At 39.0% G+C, this 25907-nt stretch overlaps 1 protein-coding gene across 2 annotated transcripts in view; it reads right to left on the bottom strand.

The window, feature by feature from the left end:
• LOC122790015 (mitochondrial poly(A) polymerase) overlaps positions 1 to 25907 on the bottom strand; it is an 894403-nt gene that overhangs the window by 130905 nt on the left and 737591 nt on the right. For both annotated transcript variants that reach the window (XM_044057550.1, XM_044057551.1), the window contains one exon: positions 20402 to 20628. In XM_044057550.1, coding sequence (XP_043913485.1) covers positions 20402 to 20628 — 227 coding nt within the window. The remainder of the gene's footprint in view (positions 1 to 20401; positions 20629 to 25907) is intronic.

The following is a 25907-nucleotide window of genomic DNA, read 5'->3' as shown; positions in this document are numbered from 1 at the left end:
TTTCTGCAGGGATGTGATGTTACGTTTGATTTATGGTGGGCCTACATCTGTAGATAATGAAGTAAATGAATCCCAAACCTATTTAAGGAGACCTAGTAGCTTCGTACCGGCTAATAATCCCTTAGTAGAAGCTTATTCTACGTTGACTGAGGAACACATCTTACAGTTTTATGATAACAGGGGCCATTCTAAAAGATTTTGTAAACATAATCTTACTTATATGGAGAGACAGGCTTTGAGTCATCTCCAGAATAATAGCTCACTCATTATCAGGCCTGCTGATAAGGGAGGATTAATAGTTATCATGCCTTTTATCATCAAGCCATGAATGATATGCTTAGTGATACCAGTTTCTACAGTAAAAGTTCAGTCCCTGAAGTACACAGGATCACTTCTTCTGTAGATAATGATATCCGAGACCTCCATGTAGCTGGTCTTATTACTGATGAGCTGTTCTATTTTATGCATACCACCAATCCCTTGATTCCTGTGATTCAAGGGCTGCCTAAGGTACATAAACATCCTAGGAATCCACCCATGAGACCCATCGTTGCTGGTGGAGGATGGGTTACCGAACCTTTGTCATTGTATGTTGAAAAGTTCCTAAGACCAGTTATTAGTTTAAATCCAACTGTATTAAGAGACTCCAAACAGTTTCTATTAGATTTATATGACTGCATTAAAGGGTTAGATGATATTAATACGTTGGCTTTTGTCACTCTTGACATCCAGTCATTATTCACCATGACACCTAATGAGTTGGGTATACACTATGTGCAGAATTATTTATCTGCACACAGTGAGCATCAGCCTAAGCAGATTGATTTGATATGTTTCTCTTTAGAAACAGTTCTGAATAATAATGCGTTTATTTTTGGGGAAGATATGTTCCTACAGAAACATGGCGTAGCTATGGGCACATATTGTGCCAATAGCTACGCCAATATGTTTCTTGCTCAATGGGAGACTGAGCTATTATTTCCTCTTATTGAATTTAGAAATCATGTCGTATTTTACAGACGTTTTGTGGACGATTTATTTATCTTGTGGTGAGGGTCAGTGGAAGAATTTGTTAGGTTCTTTGGTACTATGAATAACTTGACTGATTGTCTTAGATTTACTTATAATTTGTCATACACAGATATAGACTATTTGGATGTCTATGTTTAGAAATTGAATAATACCATGATTAATACAGGGAATTTTCGAAAAACATGTCATAGGAATGCTTTTCTATTTAGATCCAGCATGCATCCTGGCTATATTTTTAAAAATCTTGTTGGGGGTCAGGGCATGAGAGCGTCTAGATTAAATCCCTCGTTACTTGGGTTCCAACAGGAATTGACCAGTTTGGAAAAGAAATTCTTGGACAGAGGTTACACCATTGATGAACTTAATAGACAGTGGTCTGACCTGGTGGACCTTCGATCCACCAAGGCACGACCATATTTTGGATCATATTTGGAGTTGGACAACTCCACTGTGATTAACAGAGTCTGACAGACTAGAATTCCCTTATTTTATACAAGTGACTTCAAGCAGGTCACCGATTTATTTTACCAACATTGGTCTATCCTTCTTGTAGATAATGAGATAAGTAATATTGTGGGTAGTCATCCCAGTTTTCGGTATAGGAATCACAAGAATTTAAAGAGGCTTTTATGCTTTTGATAGGCACACTACAGGGAGGCCAGTATATGGCCACACTGAACCATGTGGGTCTTGCAATTTTTGTATATATGTTGATACATCTTGTGTTTTTTACCATCCTGACCTGCATAAAGAATTTCGTTTTAAAGGGTGCAATAATTGTATGACTCCACATGTAGTGTATTTGGCCCAGGGTGGAACATGTGGTGCATTTTATGTAGGGAAGACCAATAGACCCTTACGTGATAGGATGAGGGAACATCTCTATCACATCAGAAAAGGGTCTTTACATAATGCACTTGCTAAACATACAGCCGAATATGGGAATACCCACATGTTTAAGTTTCAGGTGATTGAAGCCATTACACCGAGAATCAGGGAAGGGGATATCATTACACATACTGAATACAGGGAAACTCATTGGATTGTCCTTTTACAGGCAGATTGAGGAAGGGGCCTGAATGAGAGGGCCTCTATCAAGCCCATTTTAAAGAAAAGAAGGTTGTGTAAATGATATCTAGTGAGTTTAGTTTCACTTCCCTGATTAGTTTTGATCTAGGTATTTTATGATTTTTGTTTATGTGTATTTTACTTAGTAAGTTTTTATTTATTATTTTTATTTTCATTTTAATTCACAGATATTGTGAATATATACACACACACATATATATATATATATATATATTGTTTTGGCACTCATATAATATATGTATCACACATCGTGCATGTATTGTGGTTTTTTTATATATGTATACACATACCTTTATCTAGTTCTGTACACTGCGGCTTTTAATAGCTAATTGACAGATTATTTAATTGAGTAGGACTGTTTTGTATAAATACTAGTCAGGTGTATGGTTTTTATTTGGTCTGATGAAGCTCCTATGCGAAAGCGCTTACCTGTGTGTGTTCCTGCAATAAATTGTGGATTTTTTATCACTTTGAATAGGCTTTATTTCTTGGATTTTTCGGCCTGTGGCTGTGCTTGACTCTGTTGTATTTCTTTTCATTTATTTTTGAATAACTTTGTACTACATAGGATTTACCTCGTGAGGTGCTGGCAGTTTTTATAATATTTATACTTTAATCTTTGACTCACATCCACATAGTCCCAAGTGAATATGCTTAAGAAATACAATTGCCTTGCTATTTTAGACTTTAGTTTCATTTTCTTTTTTTGTAAACAGACAAACATGCAGTTTCCTTTAAAATCTGACCACACTGCTCAAACTTTATTTCACCCATGAAGACTAACACCCACAATTCCCCATCCCAGTTAGCTATACATATTGAGGGGACTCTTTCTTAGCGCATATTTCAAACTACAGAAATGTGGGTAACGACATTGAACTCAGGGCTGGGTTTTCTCTTTTACGCGATTTATTACTTCATTTTTCCAATTCTTAATCATGAATGTTTGAAGAAACAACCCATCCTGGCATTCAACAGTTTACGGGTTACCTAGCTACGCATCTTTGGGATGACTGAAGAAAGCACAATCTCACCAAGTATCAAAATCTCTGGCAGCTACAAGGATGACAACTAGTATCTGAAAGGTGGCTCACCAACTAAGAAATGAACTGAAGAACCAAATAATTAATGTAGCAATGCAAATTCCTATACCACTATGCAGCTTTTAGGTACATCTCTCAACTGCCCAGAATGTCCAGATTTTTACCTCATATTTTTTAGTGTGTTCCTCTTAAATTGTGCAACTTTCTGGTAAATTTAGGACTGAGGTCACTACATGATATATTTTTGAGTTTGACTTCATATCCTACAAAAAATGCATGCTAATGTGAAACCTGTTATTCTAGCAACTTTATAAGACTAATAAATAAAATCTGTCCCCTGATTTTAGGCCTATTTCCCACTATTACTGTTAGTTTTGCAAAGAATTGTATTTCTAAGAAGTTGAGAGGTATGCTTTTAAGTAATATGTTTAGGGAGAACAATGGCTAAGCACACGAAGATCACAAGACATTGCATACGTTAGTAATCAGGGATAAGATGTTAACCATGCTGAGGGAGCCTAGCTAGGCATTCTTCTTAAAGGTTAAGGATAATTTTAAATGTATAAAATATGTGCTACAGCATTTTCATTAATTTCTGGTAAGAAACTATAATTTTATCAGTCAAGATTTGCTACTTTCCATGTAGGGATGGCAAGGTTTGGGAACAGGTACTCAGATAAAAACCACAGTGGTTACCGACTGCAAAAAATAACAGTGAGCAGGAGCTAACAGGTCTACTTTGAAACATCTAAAACCCATAACATCGAATTTCATAACACTGAGACCAGAACATCTAAAACCCAAAACATCTAAAACCCATAACATCGAATTTCATAACATCTAACACTACAAATCACAAGAAAATAACATCCCCTCCACATGTAACGACACCAAACTACCAAACACACTTTTTTACTATGTTTCTGCAGGGAGGCAAGCCCCCCTGCGCCCCCCCCCCCACACCCCATCATAAATTAAATATACCAACTCCAAGATTGCACTACAGTGGGAAAAAGTTAATTTCCTAACCCCACTGCATCAAGCCCCCCTGCAGAAACATAGTAAAAAGTGTGTTTGGTAGTTTGGTGTCATTATATGTCGTTACATGTGAAGGGGATGTTATTTTTTATGTGATTTCAACTGTTAGATGTTATGAAATTCAATGTTATGGGTTTTAGATCTTCTGGTCTCAATGTTATGAAATTAGATGTTATAGCTTTTAGATGTTTTGAAGGGGAGCTGAGCTAACATATGCCAAACCTCTTTAACAATACCTCAAGAGAGATTAATAGTTACCAAACTACTGATAATGGCTGAAAATCAGTTTAAAGCTGCATTGTTGAATACACTAATGCAGAGTATATGCTTTTTTTCAGAAGGAACTCCCCTTTAGAACCTTGTTTTTCCTGTAAGGGACTTGACAACTTAATATGACAAAAACAAAGGATTTAAGGCACTGACACTTCATTTTGTCCTGGAAAACAAGAAAAAACAATTAATCTCTGTGGTATCCCCGAAGTCTCAAAACAACCCACTAAAGTGTAGTGGGTCTAAAAACAAAACAGTGTAAGAAACTTCTCTGTGTGGAAGATTTTCAGTCCATATATTTCTAGTTAATCACTGTATATTAATCAGATCAGACAATAGTAGTAGAAGTAGCGAACGTAAACTTGTCAAGTCAAAAAGTAATAATAGAAAATATATATAATTCTACAGCATTACTAAGTATTCGAAAGTAATCCAAGCAAGGCAGGCAGTCTGTTTCCAGTCGAAAATCCTTTATTAAGTACACAGACAAGCGATCCAAGTAAAACAAAAATAGAGTAATAATTTCCTCACAAGCTTTCTAAATATATATATGCTTTTTATCAGGCATGAGAGTGGTTTATTGTGCTGTAAAACAAAGTGTTATTGGTACACATGTTAAATTCACATCCTTCCCCCATCAGTGTGACTTTCGAGATGGTCCTGCCCTACCTAGTAGCTGTCATAATAATATATAGCCCTAATGTACTTTAATGGTACATCTTATTTAACCAAATTATTAAGTCTGTGATTTTATACACGGCAATATACTACATGGCTGGAAATATATCAACCTTAGTTCATTTTGCAATCAAAATTTATATATAAATATATACATATACATTTTGCATGTAAAAATCAGTTTCTATTTTCATAACCTATTGTTAACATAGATCGCTTTCGTCCTTCTAGACTTCTTCAGGTCTGTGTACAAGAACCCTAAAAACCTATATAATTGTATAATTAGTTAGTATTGTTATTACCATCATTTTGAATTAAGTGGAAAAAAGAGAACCAGAAAAAAGTAAAAAAAATATATATATGTATGATGATAGAAACAAAATATACACTTACATTTCAAATTATTTAAAATGGTATTTAAAATTTAAAATCAATTTGTAGAAAAAAATAAAATAAAATACACTCATGTAAACAATGTGGCAATTTTCTAAGTTCCAGTGCACTTTTAATTGAACAGTAGTAGTTTAGTCCAGGCTTTCTAAAGGAGTTCAGCTTTAATTGTCACATGAGTTCCTGTTTCTCCAGAATATTCGGGATGTCTCCTTCAAGATCGCCCAGGTCTATGCGATCCAGGATCTGGAACTTAAAACCTGTGTGTCTTTTATGAAGAGAAAGGTGTTTGGCTAGTGCATTATTTTTATTTTTACATCCAGAGCAGATTTCTGACAGATGACATGAAATCCTTCACTTGAGTTTATTTACAGTCTTGCCCACATAGAATGCATCACATTCATTGCACTGTGCCCTGTAAATTACTTTTTTAGTGTTACAGTCACCCCCTGTACTTTTTTAGTGTTACAGTCACCCCTTGCACTGGTTTTAATGATCTTCTTTAAATAAGGGCAATAAAAACTATCACCTTGCTGTATAAATATACAAAATGTACAATTAGTTTCACATCTTTTAGTGCTTTTCTCACATGGTCTAGGTTTAAATTCAACAAAACTTCTAATATTCCTGGCCTTCCTATAAAGAAATGATGGGGCTTCACCTAAGATGTTAATCAGAAAAGGGTTTCCTGTGACAATGTCCCAGTTTTCTTCAATAATATTTTTGATGCTGTGATAATCCAAAGTGTATGTCAGGATGCAGCTATTTTTGCATTTGTTATTCTCTGTGGGATTACTTAACATTTTTCTACTGGGGAGGTTGAGTGAAGGTGCTTCAGTCCTTTTCAGTTCTATAATGGGTTCCAGGATGTTTTTTAACATCTGACTTTCACAGCCTCTCACTAGAAAATCATTCTCTAAGTTGTTCAGGTTTCTCAAAAATGGTTCCAGCTCTGTGGTGATTTGAGCTAATCTATAGCCTTGGGGTTTCACTACATTATACTTGTTTTTTGTAGGATGTAGACTTTTACTGTGGAGTAATAAGTTAACCCTTGTTGGTTTTCTGAATAGATCAGTGGTGATTCTGTTATTGTTGATGTCCTTGGAAATCTGCATATCTAAGAAAGTGGTTGAAGTACAGCTATGGGAAGAGGTAAACTTCAGGAAGGGGCTTGTTTGATTGAGGTAAGTGATAAAATCTCCAAGCTGCAAGGTGTCACCTTCCCACACAATAAAGACATAGTCAATAAAACAAATAGCATGTGATATGCTGCATGTAGTCTGTGTTTAACACAAAGTCCTCCTCTCATTTGCCCAGGGCTATGTTAGCTATGCTGGGAGCCATGGCAGCCCCCATTGCTATACCAGTTTTTTGTTTGTAGTGTTTGCCATTGAAAGTAAAGAAATTGAAGTCAGTACCCTGATTATGTTTCTTAAAACAATCCATAGCCGCTGTTATACAGTAATTGTGAGGGAGCACTGTGTACAAGGATTCCACATCAATAGTTACCAAAATACTGTCAGCTTCCACTGTAATGTTTTTTATTTTCTTCAGAAAATCCATTGAATCTCTTATGTATGACTTATTCTTTTCTTGAAGGAGACATCCCAAATATTCTGGAGAAACAGGAACTCATGTGGCAATTAAAGCTGAACTCTTTTAGAAAGTCTGGACTAAACTACTACTGTTCAATTAAAAGTGCACTGGAACTTAGAAAATTGCCACACTGTTTACATGACTAAGTGTATTTTATTTTTTTCTACAAATTGGTTTTAAATACCAATTTAAATCATTTGAAATGTAAGTGTATATTTTTTGTTTCCATCATCATACATATATATATATATATATATATATATATTATTTATTTATTTTTTTTTTCTGGTTCTCTTTTTTCCACTTTATTCAAAATGATGGTAATAACAATAATAACTAATTATACAATTATATAGGTTTTTAGGGTTCTTGTACACAGACCTGAAGAAGTCTAGAAGGACAAAAGCGATCTTTGTTAACAATAGGTTATGAAAACAGAAACTGATTTTTACATGCAAAATGTATATGTATATATTTATAAATAATTTTTGATCGCAAAATGAACTAATTAGCTTTATCACAGCATTTAATGTGAATTCCTATCAGATTAGTGGCATTCTTTACAAGAATTGGTCTTTTATCACTAATAACAGTTTTTTATCAGAAAAACTTGGGGAAAAACCACATATTGTCTTTAGGCGGGGACAAAACATCAAAGACCTCTTGCAAGCTAGTATGGTAGACACTTCTTCATCTAGAACTAAGGGGTCCTTTGCATGTGGGTTTTGTAAATATTGTACCTACATCAAAACAGGTTGCTTCTGTTCTGTTGAGAACAATAATAATAAATATTCCATCACTCACAGAATTGATTGCAACACTAAGTCTATAATCTACATAGCGTACTGTGCATGCTGTCCTGCCTTCTATATCGGTAAGACCGATAGAAGGTTTAAGGACAGGATATACCAGCACATTTACGCTATCAGAACTAGGAATAATGAGAACGCACTGGCTAAGCACATTGGATCATTCCCAGGCCACTCTTTTCTATTTATGGGAGTAGATCACCTACCTGATTCTAACAGGGGAGGTCCCCTTTCTTTGAACCTGGAGGTGCGTGAGCTCTTGTGGCAACTTAAAATGAATGCTTTCAGTAATCCGGGTTTAAATGAAAGTTGTAATATCACATCTTTTTTGAAATTAAAATCCCATTTCAGGTGACATTTTATTATTATTTTTCTGCTTTACAAAGATTTTTTGTCTTGTTTAGCAGATCATTATTATAACATTATCTGTCACCATCTTTTTATGTGATATTAGTTTTTCACATCTGTTACTTGTCCACCTAAGACATAAAGAATTTTTCTGGTTTTCCAGCCATTATGGAAATGAAGACAACGAGTGGCTATTCTCTTTCATCTGTTTTGGACTGTTCGTGGTTACCAGTTTGTGCTTTTTGGTTTTTTCAGCAAAATGAACTAAGGTTGATATATTTCCAGCCATGTAGTATATTGCCTTGTATAAAATCACAGACTTAATTTGGTTAAATAAGATGTACCATTAAAGTACATTAGGGCTATATATTATTATGACAGCTACTAGGTAGGGCAGGACCAGCTCGAATGTCACACTGATGGGGGAAGGGATGTGAATTTAACATGTGTACCAATAACAGTCCCATGCCTGATAAAAAGCATATATATATTTAGAAAGCTTGTGAGGACATTATTACTCTATTTTTGTTTTACTTGGATCGCTTGTCTGTGTACTTAATAAAAGGATTTTCGACTGGAAACAGACTGCCTGCCTTGCTTGGATTACTTTTGAATACTTAGTAATGCTGGCAAAACAAGAAAACATACTGCAGTATCTCTGGTGCAACAGGTAGCATGCTCACATTTGGTACTGGAACATCAGTATATATATGGGTCCCCTTCAGATAGTCGAACTTTTAAAAGATCGACTTTCATATGGCCGAGACCATATGATCGACCTTTTAAAAGCACGACCAATCTGAATGGAGATCTCCATACAGTGTGGAACGGGAAGATTTCCCGTTACCACAATGTAGAGCGATCAAGGAATTGGTATATTTAAGTAGCGGGGGGGGGTTGCTAAATAGAGTTAGTTTTATTATTTTTTTTTTTTGTGTATGATGGTGTTTACTTTACATGGTCGATGTTTCAAATATTCAGTCATATGGTCTCGCCCACATGAAAGTCGAGCATTTGAGTTGTCAATCATATGAAGTAGACCCATATCTATATATCTATATATATATCTATCTATATTTTATATATATATATATATATATATATATATATATATATATATATATATATATATGTATCTGCTCCTAGACACTAATAATCACCATCATATTTACATTATGATATCCATTTTATACATTTTATCCTTATTTTCCATGCTAGACACCCACTCCTTTTTCCACAGCCACCATCTGATTATTTGTAATATGGCTGCCAATAACATGATTTTGTTTATTCTCTCATTCCAAATAATCCACATAACATACAGCAACTTATCTACTCTTTTTACATACTCTTTATTTCTATTTTTATAATACCCCTATGTAATCATGTCCATATCTAACATACCACCATGTTTAAGCTAGAAAAATTTAAATAACTTTTCCCATAACTTCACCGCTGTATTGTTGTTTTTCTTTCAGCTTTTCCCGGTTAGGGGTTGCCACAGCGGAACTCTGGTCCGCTAATGATTGGCAGTAGATTTCTTATGGGTGTCGAGGTGCCAGCTCGACGCCCAACCTTCAACGAAGGTACACCCATTCTACGTATGTCTCGAATGCCACTCGACTGCGGGGAGGCATGCAGACTCCGCACAGAAGGCGTTTCATAAAACATGTTTTGTGGTTTCTTCTTTCCCACAAAATAAATACACTATTTCATTTTTCTTTTTATATGGCATATTTCCTTTTACTGGTAGTTTACTTATTACCAGTTTCCATAAAAATCTTGACACACTACTCTCTTACTAGACCATTTATTTCTAACTTTTATAGCTTTATTTTTATTTCCTGTAGATTTTCTCATGGGTTAAACACAAAAATACAGTAGCATTATATTTTTTTCTGTACATTTCATTCTTTTTTTAGCTCATCAAGCTTTATCTTCCACATTCATATTTTATCTTGATAATTTTCCATTTTTTCACTTATATATTTTTCTCTTATTTTTGTTTCCCAAAATGTGTCATATTTATAGTTAAGCATTTTTACTAATAATTTCTCTTCTCCATTTATCCACTTCAATGCTTTATTATAAATATAGAAAACTTGCAAATACCACTGGATTTATTAATCATAATCCTCCTCCATCTTTTTTCATATACAGTACTCCTCAGTGATACTGAATATATAAAACTAACATTTTTTTCTAAAATATAGCCTATATGTTTTCCAAAAAAAAAAAAATCAATAATTCTTCTAGCAAATTTTCCCAATGCAATCTACTCACTTCTCTATTACGAAATTTTATTCCTAACACTGAAATTTCGTTCATTATAAATTATACACCATCTGTGCCGCATCTCCCAATCCTTTATTTTTTATCCTTATTCATTGCCATGCCAAATTCCTTTAGGCATTCAACTACACAAAATATTACTTCCCTAATCCAACTTTTATTTTTAGTTATAGCAATTTCATCTGCATATGTCAATAACTTTGGAATCTCTGCTCCTAACTGCATCACATACCCTGCATTTTTTATTTTAAAGTTCACTACCACATTCATAACCAATGCAAAGAAAAAAATAAGTTATGTTCTTAGATCATAGATCATAGATCATAGATTAGTACTAGGCTAACTGCCCTTGCGAGCCATTTTTTAAGCCTAGCCAATTATCCCTTGTGAGACTCAAACCCTGCACCTTGTGTTATAACGTTTCATCTGCGTTGTCGATCTTCATTCATTCTTGACTGATGGGTTAAATTCTGACCTCTCAGAACCAACTTGGCCGTTACACATAGCTCGCTCCAGCCAGAAACACTCAAGTTAAGGCTCTACCCACAATGCCTCTCTCCCCATTACCTCAGATCAAGTTTGCCAAGTATTTAAGAAAATACAGAAGCCCTGTCTAAGGTATAACCCTATAACATCCCAGGACTAGGTCCGGACCTCCAGGCATCTTTTGGAGAGGGCAGGAGGGTGGGATGTCAGGAATGAATGAAGACTGGCAACACAAATGGAACGTTATGGTAAGAACAACTTCTTTATCTGATGCTGTCAATCTTCATTCATTCTTGACTGATGGGACAGAGTCCCTAGCTACTTTAGATCTTGGGAGGCCCTAAGGAAGTATATTCCTGAGCATCATAGAGCCCAAGGATGCTCTTCCCCTGGAGACAATGTCTAACTTGTAATAGTGATAAAGGTATGTGGAGTTTAAGTTGCAGTTGTATACAAGTCTTCCACAGAAGCTCTGCAATGGAAGACAGCTGAAGTGGAAACATGTTGTAGAATGAGTTCTAACAGTAGATGACAACTTGAGCTTGTTTTGGTCGCATATAAAAGTAATACAGTCTCTTAGCCATTTTGACAGGATGACTCAGTCTGGGTCCTGAAAATGATAGAAATAGTTGGTCTGATTTTCTAGAAAATGTTGTTCTATCCAAGTAAAAACATAATTGTCTGTGGACATCTAACAAGTGTAGACAGTACTCTTCTTTGTTTGTAAATTTTGGAAAGAAAACTGTCTACAGACTGGTTGATATTACACTCTGATACCACTTTGGGAAAGGAGGTGGGATTGGTTCTGAGTGATGCTCTTTCTTTGTGAAAAATGATGTATGGATATTTCACACATAAAGCCTGTAATTCTGAAATTCTTCTAGCAGATGTGATAACTACTAGGAAGGGAATCTTCCAAAATAGGAACTTAAGGTTGCAAGTGGCTGCTTTCTCAAAGGGCTATTGACCTAGACCATTGCAAAACTAAGGTCAAATCCCATGGTGCTACACGATCCTTGAAGGGGGGGGGGGTTAAGTGCAGACCACCTTTAAGAAACACTTTGTATAGAAGATGAGACATCAATGAATAGTCATCAAAACTGTTATGAAAATTTGAAATGGCAGCCAGGTGAACCCTAACTGTAGATGTAGAAGCCCCATTTCAAACAGTGTCACTAAATATTTCAGTACCTTGTCAACTGATGCCGAGAAAGAGTCTGTTGGACTTGCAGTAGCCCATATTTTCCATTTGCTATGATAAAGCTTCCTGGTGGATTGGTATATGGGAGGCCATAAGTATCCTTTGCACTGTAAAGACAAGTTATTTTGCCTGGTAATTACTGGAATTGAAGAAACCAAGCCATCAACTTGAGAGTTTGAAGATTGGGATGCACCAGAACCTGGGTGAGACAGTAGATTCGGAGTTGGGTCCAGAGTCCATGGGTGGTGAACCAGATGAGGCCTAAGAAAGGGGAACCAGACTTGACGGGGCCAGTAAGGTACAATGAGAATCACTTTGCTTCTCAACCACTGGGCTTTCCTCAGAAACTGGGGATCAGTGTAATTGGGGGAAAGGCATACAGGAGCTCTGGGAGCCACTCCAGAAGAACTGCCTCTCTTGGGGACTCCCCGTGAGGGGGTATTAGGGCAAAGTAGCTGATGCATTTGTGGTTTATGGGAGAAGTGAACAGAGTGCAGCAAGGCTGACCCCATCGATGAAAGATTTTTGTCGCTACATTGGGATTGAGAGACCACTTGTGAGGGGAGGAGGATGCATCTGCTCAGTTTGTCTGCAATCACACTGGAGTTCCCTGGGATATGCATCATTAGAAAGCAGTTGGAAGCTGTGCAGATAGGTGAAGGTTGCCAGCCTAGCCAGCTAGAATTTTGTAGATAATTCTGTCATTTGTAAATATTAATGTAAGCCACAGGCTTGTTCTCTTAAATGTGAAAAGACTGCATTGGATATTGAACTGCAAAAATGTAACAGTGCACTCTGCTGTAAGAAAGCTAAGTCAAGCATTTTATGACCGTTTTTGATGTGAAACGTTGGGGCCGATATGTCTAGAGAGAGGCATCCTGCCTATTATTTTAAGACCAGTTAATGGCTAGAATTTGCATGTATAAATGTCCTTTATTGCTCTGGTTTCTGACCAGGTGTAAAGAATGCAAATGTAGTTTCTGTTAGCCTGGGAACACCAGAGAGCTGTGAAGAATGACGTCATGTGAAGCAGCTCTGTGTTATCAATTTAAAGAGAGAGAACTAGAGAGCTTAGTGCATTTTGTTTTGAGAACATCCAGCATCACCAGCACTGCTTTGCTCTATATGCAAGTTATTTAGAACTGTGTTTTCTCTTAGATATAGCTAGGAAATCAGAAGATTAGAGTAGTTTGTTTTTCTGTGATGTCAGAACTTTTCTATGGTATTATTTTAAACATTTCTCTGTGATCTCTGAACTCTTGACTAGCACTGTGTAGTAAGAAGTATTGTCTTGTGTTTTTATTATTAAATATTTTTAAACATTTCAACTGTGGCTGTTTTGTGTAGACATAATTTAAGCTCTAAGAGCCTGTATATAGTGATGCTGTACCAAGTCACTCCAAATAAGTCTTGACTGTTATGTCACACTTACCATTTGGATAATAATATTGCACAGTAATAACTGGACACCCTTTTAAGGGCCTTTGAGTAGCTGAAAATGTTAGTGGGTGGTGGCAGCTGGTACTACCTTTTAGACTGGGCAGAAAAGGGGCACAGCTTGAGAACCACCACCTCCCCAGGAGTGTATGTGCGGTTGTATAAACTCTTATCTCAAAGTGTGTGTGTGTCAGCTACTTGGGCAGGGACACAAAGCACTGGATGGACAGAGAGAGTGCTGGAGGTTTTAGCTTGCCCACTAGGCTGAGATCTGGACCCTATAGCTGTGTCAATGGGGAGTCTTATTGGGGACTTGGAGAGAAAGGGAGAAACCAGCCCCAGACTGACTGTGATCTCTGTGTGCTCTTAAGGGAAATTGTACTTTACTGTGTATTTATTATCCTTTTCCTATATGGACGCCCCCTCACTGGTGTTAGGGTGGGCACGAAAAGCCTTGCAAGAACACAGACTCCTCAAAGGATGGGTTTGAGGGCTTCCAATCACATCCTCTGTTTTAATATTTCTAGGATGTCTCCAAAGGAGGCATCTTCTGGGGGTGACCGTGGGGACCCTTCCCCTTCATCATAATCTGTCTTCCATGAAAGATTCTTCAGAAGAATCCAGGTGTTTTCTCTTGCATGTCCTCTTACCGAGTGGCTCCTCAGGGAGAGGTTCTGAGGAGGACTCTGAAGAGGAGGGACCCTGAACTGGGGTGTCTTGCAGCTCTTGTGCCCTCTGTCATGACATAGCAGATTGTGACAGCTGCAAACGAGAGGAAATGAAAATATGGAACTCCGACGAGGATGGAACCAGCTGGAAGCCTGCTGAGGCCAAAGCTCTCCCCATAATCTGGAAGACAGGCCAGCCCGAAGAGGGATGGAATCCCAGCACAGAGATAGACAACCTCAGAACTGAGGTCACCACTCCGGAGAGCTCCCACCCAGAGTAGAAGCCAAGAGAGGGCTTGAAACTGCCATGGCCCCAAGAGCTGCAGACGGTATAGAGAAAATAACCAGCACAGGTACAAGGATCTCAGAGCTGACAGCCAAACGATGGTCGCGGGTGTGCAACAGATCCGAAGGAGCTGAAGACCACAGAGTCGACTCTAGTTTCAAGGCGAGATCTACCATCGGCACAGAGCAAACTGGCACCATGAGAGTCAAAGTGGGGGGCTCCAAACCCTGAAACAAGGTTGAAGGAGGATAAACTGGTGGAGTCCTGGGAGAATAAGCCTCAGCTCTGTGAGGAAGTGAGGTTTGTGACAGTGCAGGGAGGCCTCTGGCTGCCAAAAGCTGTTCTACTAAACTGACTACATCTAATTCTGATAAACTCCTGCAGGAATGGATTGACATTCCTAAAGGGGACTCAGGCCTGTCTCTAAAGGGACTTCATTGTTGAATCAGAAAGGGGTCCACTGAAGGGAAATATCTAGTCATGGGAATAACTAGTAAATCGACTTTTGGCACCATAGGTTGATGTATTGATGGGGACTGTGGAACCAAATGAGATGATACTGGAAGCTGAACAGAAACTACTGTCTGTGTCAAAGAGGTCGGCGGCACTAAAGTAGTGGTCAGTGGTGAAAAAGTTTTTGTCTGAACCAGTTCAATGACTGTCAGCACCGAGGAGGACTTAGTTGTTTTCGGTGCCGTAGGTGAAGTTATTGTCAATTTTGGTTCCTTGGCTTTAGGTTCTGAAGAAACTGTAAGTACCTGAGTTTTTTGTGACTTAGATTATTGTGCCACAGGGGAGGGTCAGCACAGAGTGGCTTCTTTTCTTTGCTTCAGGTTTAGAAGATTTTGAAGTCTCCCGCCTTACAAAGGGCTTCAGTAAAGGGACATTTTAATAAGTCTTTCAAAATAAGTTTGTTGTACCTTTCAGCTACAGTACGAGCATTAAAGCCCTGACAAATAGTACAAATCGATTCCAAGTGAGGGACACCCAAATAATATACGCAGGAATGATGCCCATCAGAGTTGGGCATCTTCCTGCCACAGTCTTCACACTGTTTAAATCCAAATGTCCCCTTTTGCTTTCCTGCCATATTGAAATAGTCTGTCACTAATATATACACGCACACACACTCGCACAACAGAGAGGAAGGACAGGAAAGGAATAGTATATATATATTTTTTAAATATACCAACAAGGGTATAAGAAATTACCCAAACGGGTAGAGAGAAAAAAAGGGGAAAAAGAATACCAGCAATATGAACAATTACCAACAGTAATAGAACAAGGGAAGAGGCCTGATATCAGTGATGACAAAAATTTACCAAAAGGTAAAAAAGGAGGGTGGGTATAACTGGAAACACAGTTGCTCACTAAACAATAATGTCGCAAAACTTTCTAACAAAAATTTTCAAACCGAGTTTAGAAAGAGAAATTTAAAGCACTTAGCTGAGAGCATTGGCTGACGAGTCCAATTTTCTATGCGGCAAAAGATATCTGAGGTAATGGGGAGAGAGGCATTGTGGGTACAGCCTTAGCTTGAGAGTTTTTGGCTGGAACAAGCTGTGTATAATGGCCAAGTCGGTTCTGAGAGGTTGGAACTGAACCCATCAGTGAAGAATGAATGAATGAAGATTGACATCATCAGATTACAACTTACAGAACACCCTTGTCTTATACTATTTTTCATCTTTACTTCTTTAGTCATCCAACCACTTACCAAAATGCTTATTACTGTATATTGACATATAAACTTTTCTAATTTTTTACTTCAATTATAGATTTTCATTATTTCTCATAATGTATCATGTTCTATTATATCAAACTTTATTAATGTCCTCCACCATGAATTTCACATCCTTTCTTCTATTTATAATTTCGCCCATCATTTCTCTATCATTAACAGTTCTTGATACACCTTCCCCTTTTATACCATATAAGCTTTTTTTCCCATTATATTTGCATTTTATCCATTCTTTTCTGCATTATTTTCTAAACCATCTTGTAATATTTATTATTTGATACTACTAGTCTCCATTTTTATATCTTTTTTAATCTCCTTTTTCCCTGTACATTTTAAAATCCCACTACACAATTCCTTATAAGTAAAATCTTTATTTGACCCTTCATTCAAAACATTTGAAAATATTCTTTGTGCCATTCTTATTAGGTTTTTATGCATTTCATATCCTAGCCCATCCAGTCTGCTGCTGAATTTATATTTGCCTGTCCAAGAACTTTATCCAACTTGTATAAAGTAATCTCTTTTACAAATTCCTTATTCAATTGTTCTGATATTTTTTTTACCTCCTATACTCTCTCAATCTTTCTTTTTACCTTTAAACATTCATAATTTGCTCCTGTGTTCTCTATCTCTCCCTCTTCATTTTTTATTTCTCTCATTATATTTCTATCTTCTTTCACTATTTTACTTAAATATGCTGATACTTCTTTCTTTTTCTCCTTGTAAAATACTTTTCTTTAAACAACTATTCTTCATTTTTCATGGTTTCTTTTTTCTTTATTATAGTATTCTCTTCCATTCTTCTCAAAGTCATCTAGAACCTTTTTATATATCTATCCATGCTTTTCCTTCTCTGTCTTTCTTGCTTCATATTACCATTTTAAATAACATATTTTGAGTTTATTTTTAAATTTCATCATTTCGTCCAATTAACAAAATAACCTCATAGTAATAGGGTCTCTCCATAACTGAAATATTAATTTTTCCCTCTGCATTCCATTCTTTTTATACCTTTTCTTATTTTAATAACTTATTTATTTTCATTCACTTCTATCTACATTTCCAAATGATCCACAAATCCTGCTTCCCATTTTGTTATACGTATTCCATCTGAAAAGATAAAATAATCAATCTCTAGATTTAAGCACCTTTCTTTTACATATCCAAAAGTTTCTATTCGAAATAGCCAATTTCCCACATCTCATAGCTACCTCCCATTTTTTACATTGTTTCCTTTTTTTACCCCTTAAATTACAGCTAGAGCCTCTCGTCATCATGATATTCATATTTACCACAATATAAACCAAAGTTTGTTGAAACAAATTCTCTTTCCTTAGAAGTAACACAAGCATACAACACTATAATCCTATATACTTTTTTCTTGCCAACTTAGATCTACAATAGGTAGTCCTCCCACTCTAACCAATGTTATGCCCAATATTCTTCTTGATCTTTTGTAAAGTATAGCTAGTCCTGAGCCATTGCTCATATCCTAAATTCCATATTATACTGCCAACCCATATTTTCTGTTTATAGTCTTTCTTCATATGTTAAAAAAATCTTACATCTTTGAAAACAATTATATCTGCATCACATTCTTTACACAACTGTAAAATTATTTTTCTTTTTACTATATTAATAATACTACATTATCTTTAGGCTTACTGTTTTTAACTTATTTTTCTCTTTCACTTTATATCACCCATTTCCTTTCAAACCAATGCCTTTATATTTTCTCTTGCTACCTTTTACTCTTTTTCCAATACAATTTTTCCTCCCTTTTACTACTTTCCAGTTTATACCTTCATCACTAACTTCAGAATCTTCTTTTGTCCACTCTTCTTTAATTGCTCCTATAGAACTTTTTTCTTTTCCTAACTTTTCTTCTATTTATACTTCCAAACCCTTTTCACTTTATTCCTTATTCTCTCGCTTTTACTTTTTTGTTCTTTTCAGTTTGACAATCCATCCATAAATGACCAAACCAATTCCATTTATAACATTTCAGTTCACATCTCTTTACATCATGACCCGTTTCTCTGTATATATAACATTTCTTTTCAGTTATTTATTATCTTTCTTTTCCCCAAAAACATATTTTGGATTGCCCCCACTATTTTACCAAACCCCTATTACCTTCAACATTTATTATACTAGGAATATGAATACCTTTTTCCATTTCCATAACATTACAATCCCATTCACTAGTCCAAAAACCCTGTTCTCATAGACCATTGAAATGTCCTTCACTTCTTTGCATATATTCTTTTTTTAATTTTATTTCAAAATTTCAACTTGTATCTGAAATTGGACTCGAATCAACTTTTTTGACTTGCTGTTAAATACTAACTACATAGGCATTCCATGGATTGTCCTGTTTTTTTTCTTTTCATACTGGCATAACAAAAAAAAAAACGTTCCATACCGTACACAGTCTTATCAAAATATCACAAAATCTCTATTTATTAAAATAAATACTCTTACCTCTTATACATTCACCCCCAACTGAAGTATTACAGTATTCCAAAACTCATACTTACTCAGTCCCTGGTCTTGTATTCTCACCACCTATTTTCTCTTCCTAGTATTGTCTGCTTTTCCCTTTTCTTTCTGTTCTCCAGGCCAAGGTTTCACAGTCTCTGCATATGTTTTCCAGCTATGTCCTGTATCATCATTTAAAAATAGTTTCCAACTCTTCTTATTCGATTTTATCCACTATCACTCCCCCAGGAAACATCTCCGAAATTCTCCAGTTCATTCTGTTTCATCATTTCCCTAAGTAAATGACCCTGCAATCCTCCCTACTGGAGGGTCGTAACAGCACAACCTTTGTTAACTGCTTCTTCCAAATCCGCAACAAATTCTGTAGAAAAGCAAATTCTAAATTCTCTACAATTTCAAAAATGGTATCTTGTTTACTGGCATCTGCCTTTACTTCTTCTGTTTCTCTCTCTATCTCGCATGCCATCCTCCAAGCCATCAGTGCAGTAGGACTGGGAATACATCCTTATTCTGTAACTCCAAATTATGAGTAGGGGAACCTACTCATATGTCCTGGCAAATTTCCCTTAATAGTATAAATACCACCTTGGGTGTTCCCCTAAAAGAGGCCATTAGCCCAGTGGGACTAACACGGTGAACAAAAGATAAGATAAGATCATTTAACAGTAAAAGCAGAAGGCTGACAAGAGTCCAGACATCCCACAAGATGCAAAAGTGTGGTACTCACACCTCTGTGGAAAACTAAAATGTATGTCTGAACATCAATGACTACAGTAACTGTAACAGAAGTAAAAAAAAAAAAAAAAAAACATTAAGAGGAAAATTACCCTCTATAATCAGTGAACTAAAGAAACAATTTGGTTAAACAGGTCTGACTATCATCAGACTTAATGTGGTCATAAAGCTGGGTAAAGAGACTGCCTGGTCACAGACTGCATGACGTCAAAGTCAAAACAATATTTAGCCTAAACATTTTAATAATGGACATGCTATTAACTTTCTGGTGTTTTTTAAATGTGCAGTGATCTGTTAAACAGCTTGGTTACTGTCTAAATGCTGTAATACAGTTAAACAGTAGACAAGAACTAGCTTAAAGTATCTGCTGACATGTTGTTTATTGTGATTATTACTTCTGAATAAGCTTTATTGGGTGAATTTGTGTTAAGATACTACAGAAAGATAAAGATGCTCATATAAAATGACTGCTAATCCTGCTGACTGTTGCATCCTTCCCTACTCCCTAAAAGCTCTACTACAAATCTACAAATCCAAGAAACCTAAATATGCAAGAAAGGAAGTATTTGGATAATCTTCTACATTAGATAAAACGCATCTCAGCATCACCAGCAATACTACTGAAAAAAATAATAATAAAACAGGCCACTGGATGGCAGACTTGCATTTTTACAAAGACAACAAACACACAGTATCTGTAAAACTGATGGACTGCAAGCAATACATTTTAACATGTAGGTGAATGTTATAATACAGTTACCTGCAATATTTTTCATTTGGTCTAAGGTCGGTATGATAGGAGGATTCCTTTTCTGCAAAAAGAACAGGACCATCATGGTTAAAGAGAAGTTAGTGATCCATGCACCTGGGATCCTGCTGGTAATCCCATGAATGTGGGCCCAGCACCTTATACTGAAAACAAGTGGTCTTACTCGAGGGTCTAAGTTTCCATATATGTACAGCAGTTCAGAAGTCTTTATTGCAATTCTTTGGGGGAAAAGAAAAAGAGTTTCAGGTTTCACATATAGGTACTATGCAAAACTGCATGAAATACAAGAACTTCTTTCAAGCCTACAGTGTATAAAACTATACTACATAATAAAACGATTCATACCAATGTTATACCTTATGAAATAACAGAGGTGCTGTAATTAACTCATTAACACCTATGTGGTGTGGAATGTCACATCTCTAGCAGCCTATACACATCTTGCATTCCACAGCATTTTCTGAAAAATAAACTTAAAAAGCAAAAATAAACAATTTTATATATATGAATAAAAGCTATTAAAACTGTACAAACATTAATATTATCAGTATGAAGTATTCTTTACAGTGATAAGTCAGTTCATTCCTAGTATTTTCCATAAATACTGTATTATAATGCACACAAAACCCAAAATTAGATTTTCTAAACTTCTGCAAACAAAATATATCTTGAAAAACTATAAAACCTAGACATATATCGACAGAACCTTTTTGTTAACCAGGTATAAAGCTTTCACATGACAATAAAACTTCCTCAATAAAAGTATGTTTATTGAGATATTTACAGAAGTATGAAAACATATCTTTAATTATATAATTAGTAATATAAATAACACTGGATATCTCCTGAGATATGCAACTTACAGTGCAAATATCAAAGTTTTCTTTAACAGCATCTAAGGTTTCACCTAATGTCAAACAACAGTTTATATATGTCCAGGCTGTATAGTTTTCAAGATATGAAACACCAGGGTGCCACAAGACTGCATACTCAGCCCACTTCTTTTCAAAATTCTAACACATGACTGCACAGCTATGCATCAGTCAAACAGAGACATCAAATTTGCAGACAACACCATAGTAATTGACTATATCAATAAGGAAGATGAGGGGGCCTACAGGGATGAAGTGAACCAACGCGTTCATTGGTGCACTGACAATAACTTAGCACTAAATGTTGGGAAAATCAAGGAAATTAGAAGTTATGTACTTACCATAACGTTCCATCTGAGTAGGTGGATTCATTTGTCTGCAACCTGTGGGGTATGGATCCGATATCGGATCCGAACCGGCATGGTTTATCCAGCTATGGATCCGAGCTCCTAGCTCCTCCCCTCACCCATAATGCCCTGCTCTCCCTACATGACCTCAGATCGAGTTTGCCCTGTACCAAATACCCTAAACAAAGGGTAACACATTCTATGCAGGAAACTGACAAGGCCAGGGGGATAGGAGGGTGGGATGGTTGCAGACAAATGAATCCACCTACTCAAATGGAACGTTATGGTAAGTACATAACTTCTAAATCTGAAGTAGGAGAATTCATTTGTCAGCAACCTGTGGGACAGAGTCCCCAGCTACCTGAGTCTTGGGCGGCCATCATGGAAGGATATTCCGGAGCACCGCGGAGCAAAAGGATGCTCTACCTCTAGATGTGATATCCAGCTTATAATGAGAAATAAAGGTATGAGATGAAGCCCAAGTGGCTGCCAAACAAATGTCATCCAGAGGAACCCTAGCCCTAAAGGCCGCTGAGGTAGAAACAGACCATCCAGTGGTTTTCTCCCAGAAGGGGGAGAATGGATTGTAAAGTGACCATTCGGAATTTCTCCTTGGGAACTGCCAGGTTTAATAGGGACAGGTCCAGAATGGGTCTTAGGTCCCCCGTCTTTTTTGGCACTAAAAAGAACCTGGAGTAGAACCCTGATCCGAGCTGGTCTGGGGGGACGGGCTGGATGGCACTTTTCCTCAGCAGATAGCCAATTTCTGCTGAAGCTGTCTCCCTCTGATTGGGTGGAACGTCGGGGAGGGATTTTAGTTTTGGGACGTGAAGAAATGGGATTTTGTATCCTCTGGATATAATTCGGAGGACCCAGCGGCCTGATGTTATGGACTCCCATGCCGCTAGGTGCTCCGAAAAACAACCCCTGACTGCCTCCAGAGTGGAGCAGTCGGGCAACCCCTCAGGGTTGCTGCGCGGGCCATTCAGAGAAAGGTTCTCTGGACCCAAAATTCCTGGGAGCCCCTCTGCCCCTAGGGCGGCGTCCTCCCTGTTCTCCTCTGCCACGGAAAGACTGGTTGTCCGGAGCGGGTTGGGATTGCTGCGACTTCCGGAACCACATCTTCTTCTGGCCCTTTTGGTTCCTAGAGTAGGACCTCAGGGGCACAGAGAAGAGGACTCCGACGGCAGACAGCGTCTTCCCGTCCTTCTCGCTCTGGACTAAGGTGTCGCGAACCGTCTTGCCAAAGAGGGCAGAACCATCAAAAGGGGCATTCGCGAATGACGCCTTGAAGGGCTCCGTGAAATCGCAATGGCGGAGCCAGGCCTGGCGTCTCGTGACTAGGTGCACTCCTGCAGCTCTAGTGGCTCCCTCTGTAGCATGGGAAAGTAACCACATAGAGGTATTGGTCACGGAACGGAGAGTGGCCATACGGGTGGAGTGCAAAAGTTTGTCCTCCTCTGACATGGACTCTGGGGGGGATGCGGCGTATTCTTTGATAAGATCGCGCTGCATCCTAATGACATGTGCCAGGTAGTTGAGCGCCCTCACTGAAAAGTCGCTGAACTAAACATATGCTTCCCCAAGTGGTCTATCATCCGAGACTCCTTGCTCGGAGGATGAACTGAGGGACTCTCTTGAGCGAGTTCCCTCTTGGTGGCTGCTGCCGTCAACATGGCATCTACCGGGGGTCCCTTGCTCCAGTGGGCACGGTCAGCAGGGGGGCTGAGAATCCTGTCCGGCCTCTTGGGGATTAGCTCCACGGTGTCCGGTTCCTTCCACGCCCTGGTGGTAATGAGGCCCACCAGGGGGTCGGCAGGAGGGGACACCCAAGAGGTAGACGGGCCCGCTTCAAATGCCACCAAGAACACGGACTCGTCCGAGGAAGACTTTGGGGCAGACCACCCACCTCTTATACGAAGCATTTCCATGATGTCTCCAAAGGAGACATCCTCAGGGGGTGATCTTGCGGAGCCTTCCCCTTCCTCCAAGTCCGTATCTTCAGTCAAAGACTCAGGGGAGTCTATGTGCCTCCTCTTACACGTGTGCTTGCAAGGTGCTTCCTCGAGGGGGCTGTCCGAGGAGCCCTCGCAAGTTGTGTCTAGTTCCAAAGGAACTGCTTGGGGCAGTGAAGCGGGCTGTCCCTGTGGCCGGGTGACGGAAGCCTGACCCAGAGCAGATGGAGTGCGGGACGGAGCCGAAGCAAGGGCCGGGGGTCCGGATGCCATCAACAGAGCTCTCTCCACTACATCAAAAGCCGGAGGGGAGCCGGCCTCGACCAAAGGATCAGACAGTCGGCTCCCCTCGGATCCGAGTGGATCGAGCGGCCGAGCCCCTCGGATCCGAGGGACCAGTGTGCTCCGACACGGACGGCGCCGAAGGCACACTGAGTCCCTTGGATCCGAAGCTCGGACGAAGGCTCCGAGAGGTCGGATCCGACACAACTGAGGGCAGGGTCGGATCCGAAGTACCTAGTACTGTCGGCGCCGACCCACCCCCGGCTCCGAAGCTGCCCGGCTCCAAGCGCTCCGAACCCGGGTAGCGGGTCGGAGAAGGAGCTATGGGCTTGAAAAATGGGGTCGAGCTCCCCCCCCGGGGGGGGGGGGAGGCAGGAGCACTCCCATGTGCATCTGGGCCTGGATGAACCTTCGTATCATCCGGTCCAGATCAGCGTCAGAGAGACTATAGGTCGATCTCGATGAGGCTACCGAGGTAGGCCTTGAGTACCACCTCGATAGCCTCGAAGGAGATTGGGTCTCCTCCTCCTCAGGCCCCGGTGAAAAAGAAGAGGACCGGAGCCGAGGAGGAGGAGAGCCAGCAGCCAGAGAGGCCGGAGGAGAAGCCCGCTTAGCCGGCAGGGCCGAGATGGAGGTCTCGGCCCGCTGCTTATGGTGCTTCTCTCTCCGGTCCTTCTTCCTGGCTTCCCTCTCCTCCGAACCCATAGAGGGAGTTTGAATCCCGGGAGGAGGAGGGGGAGCAGGCATGGTAGGAACCGCCGGAGCGGTAACTACCAACGGGGCAGAGGCCGAAGCCGAGTCCGGGGGCAAAAGTCCCGCCAAGACCAGCTTCGACCTCCGCTCCTTCAATGCCCTGGGGTTGAACCCTGAACAGATTGAACACCCAGACGTGAGGTGTTCAATCCCAAGGCATGGAACGCACCGAGTGTGGCCATCAGCAGGGGATAACTTATGGCCACACTCGGGGCATTTTGAAAATATTGCCTTTGGGGCCTCAGACATCACTAATCTACTTTTACTTTTTTTTTTTTTAACAAAAGAAAGTTAGATTTAAATTAAATTAACCACTCACACAGAAGGCCCCAAAGAATCCACAAGCACACAAGCTACGTACCAGCGAGGGGAGAGTACTATAAAGTTAACCAAATTAACCAAAAATTCTCTCAATAGAGGGAAAACCTACAACATTCACACAAATATTAAATTTTCTGACAGAAAATATACTAGGAAACACCAAAAAAGCACTTAGCTGACAGGAGCTCAAAATCCAGCTGTCACCATGAAAGCGGCAAACTAGATCTGAGGTCATGTAGGGAGAGCAGGGCATTATGGGTGAGAGGAGGAGCTAGGAGCTCGGATCCATAGCTGGATAAACCATGCCAGTTCGGATCCGATATCGGATCCATACCCCACAGGTTGCTGACAAATGAATTCTCCTACTTCAGATTCATACATTTGATTTTAGGAAGACGAAAAAGCCATACACCCCTATCATCATCAATGAAAAGGTAAATAGCACCAAATCCCTAGTGGTACATATCTCACAAAACTTAAGTCAGGGCACAAATGCTTCCTACCTTATAAAGAAAGCCCAATAACGTCGTCTCCACTTCCTTAGGAGACTTTGTAGAGCTACCCCCCCCCACACTCATCACATAGTCCCTCAAAATCTGCACCACTAAAACACACACAAACACAACACACACACCTACATTCGCGGAGGCTCTAAAAAAAATCTACCCAAGCAACAGGGACCTCCAAAGCAGAAACGCAAGCAACCTCCACCCCCCCCCCAACACAACACAAATGACACATAGCCCACAAACTCAGTGCGCCACTCAACCACAGTCCATAAGGCATAACAATGTACCCAACACTCTAGTCATAGGTGACTCTATAGTCAGGCACACTGATGTTCCACTCACCAGGCTAAACAAGGAGAAAGCTACTGTCAGTTGCCTGTCAGGTGCCAGGATCCGCCACATAACGCATGCAATCAGGTCACTCCACAACAAGTACAAATATGACTCTGTCATTGTCC

This window comes from Protopterus annectens, chromosome 15.part0 (assembly GCF_019279795.1).
Source record: "Protopterus annectens isolate FY-2018-M chromosome 15.part0, PAN1.0, whole genome shotgun sequence".
In the NCBI taxonomy this organism is placed as follows: domain Eukaryota; kingdom Metazoa; phylum Chordata; order Ceratodontiformes; family Protopteridae; genus Protopterus; species Protopterus annectens.
The sequence above is the reverse complement of the archived record's forward strand: the minus strand, read 5'-3'. Positions and strand labels throughout refer to the sequence as shown.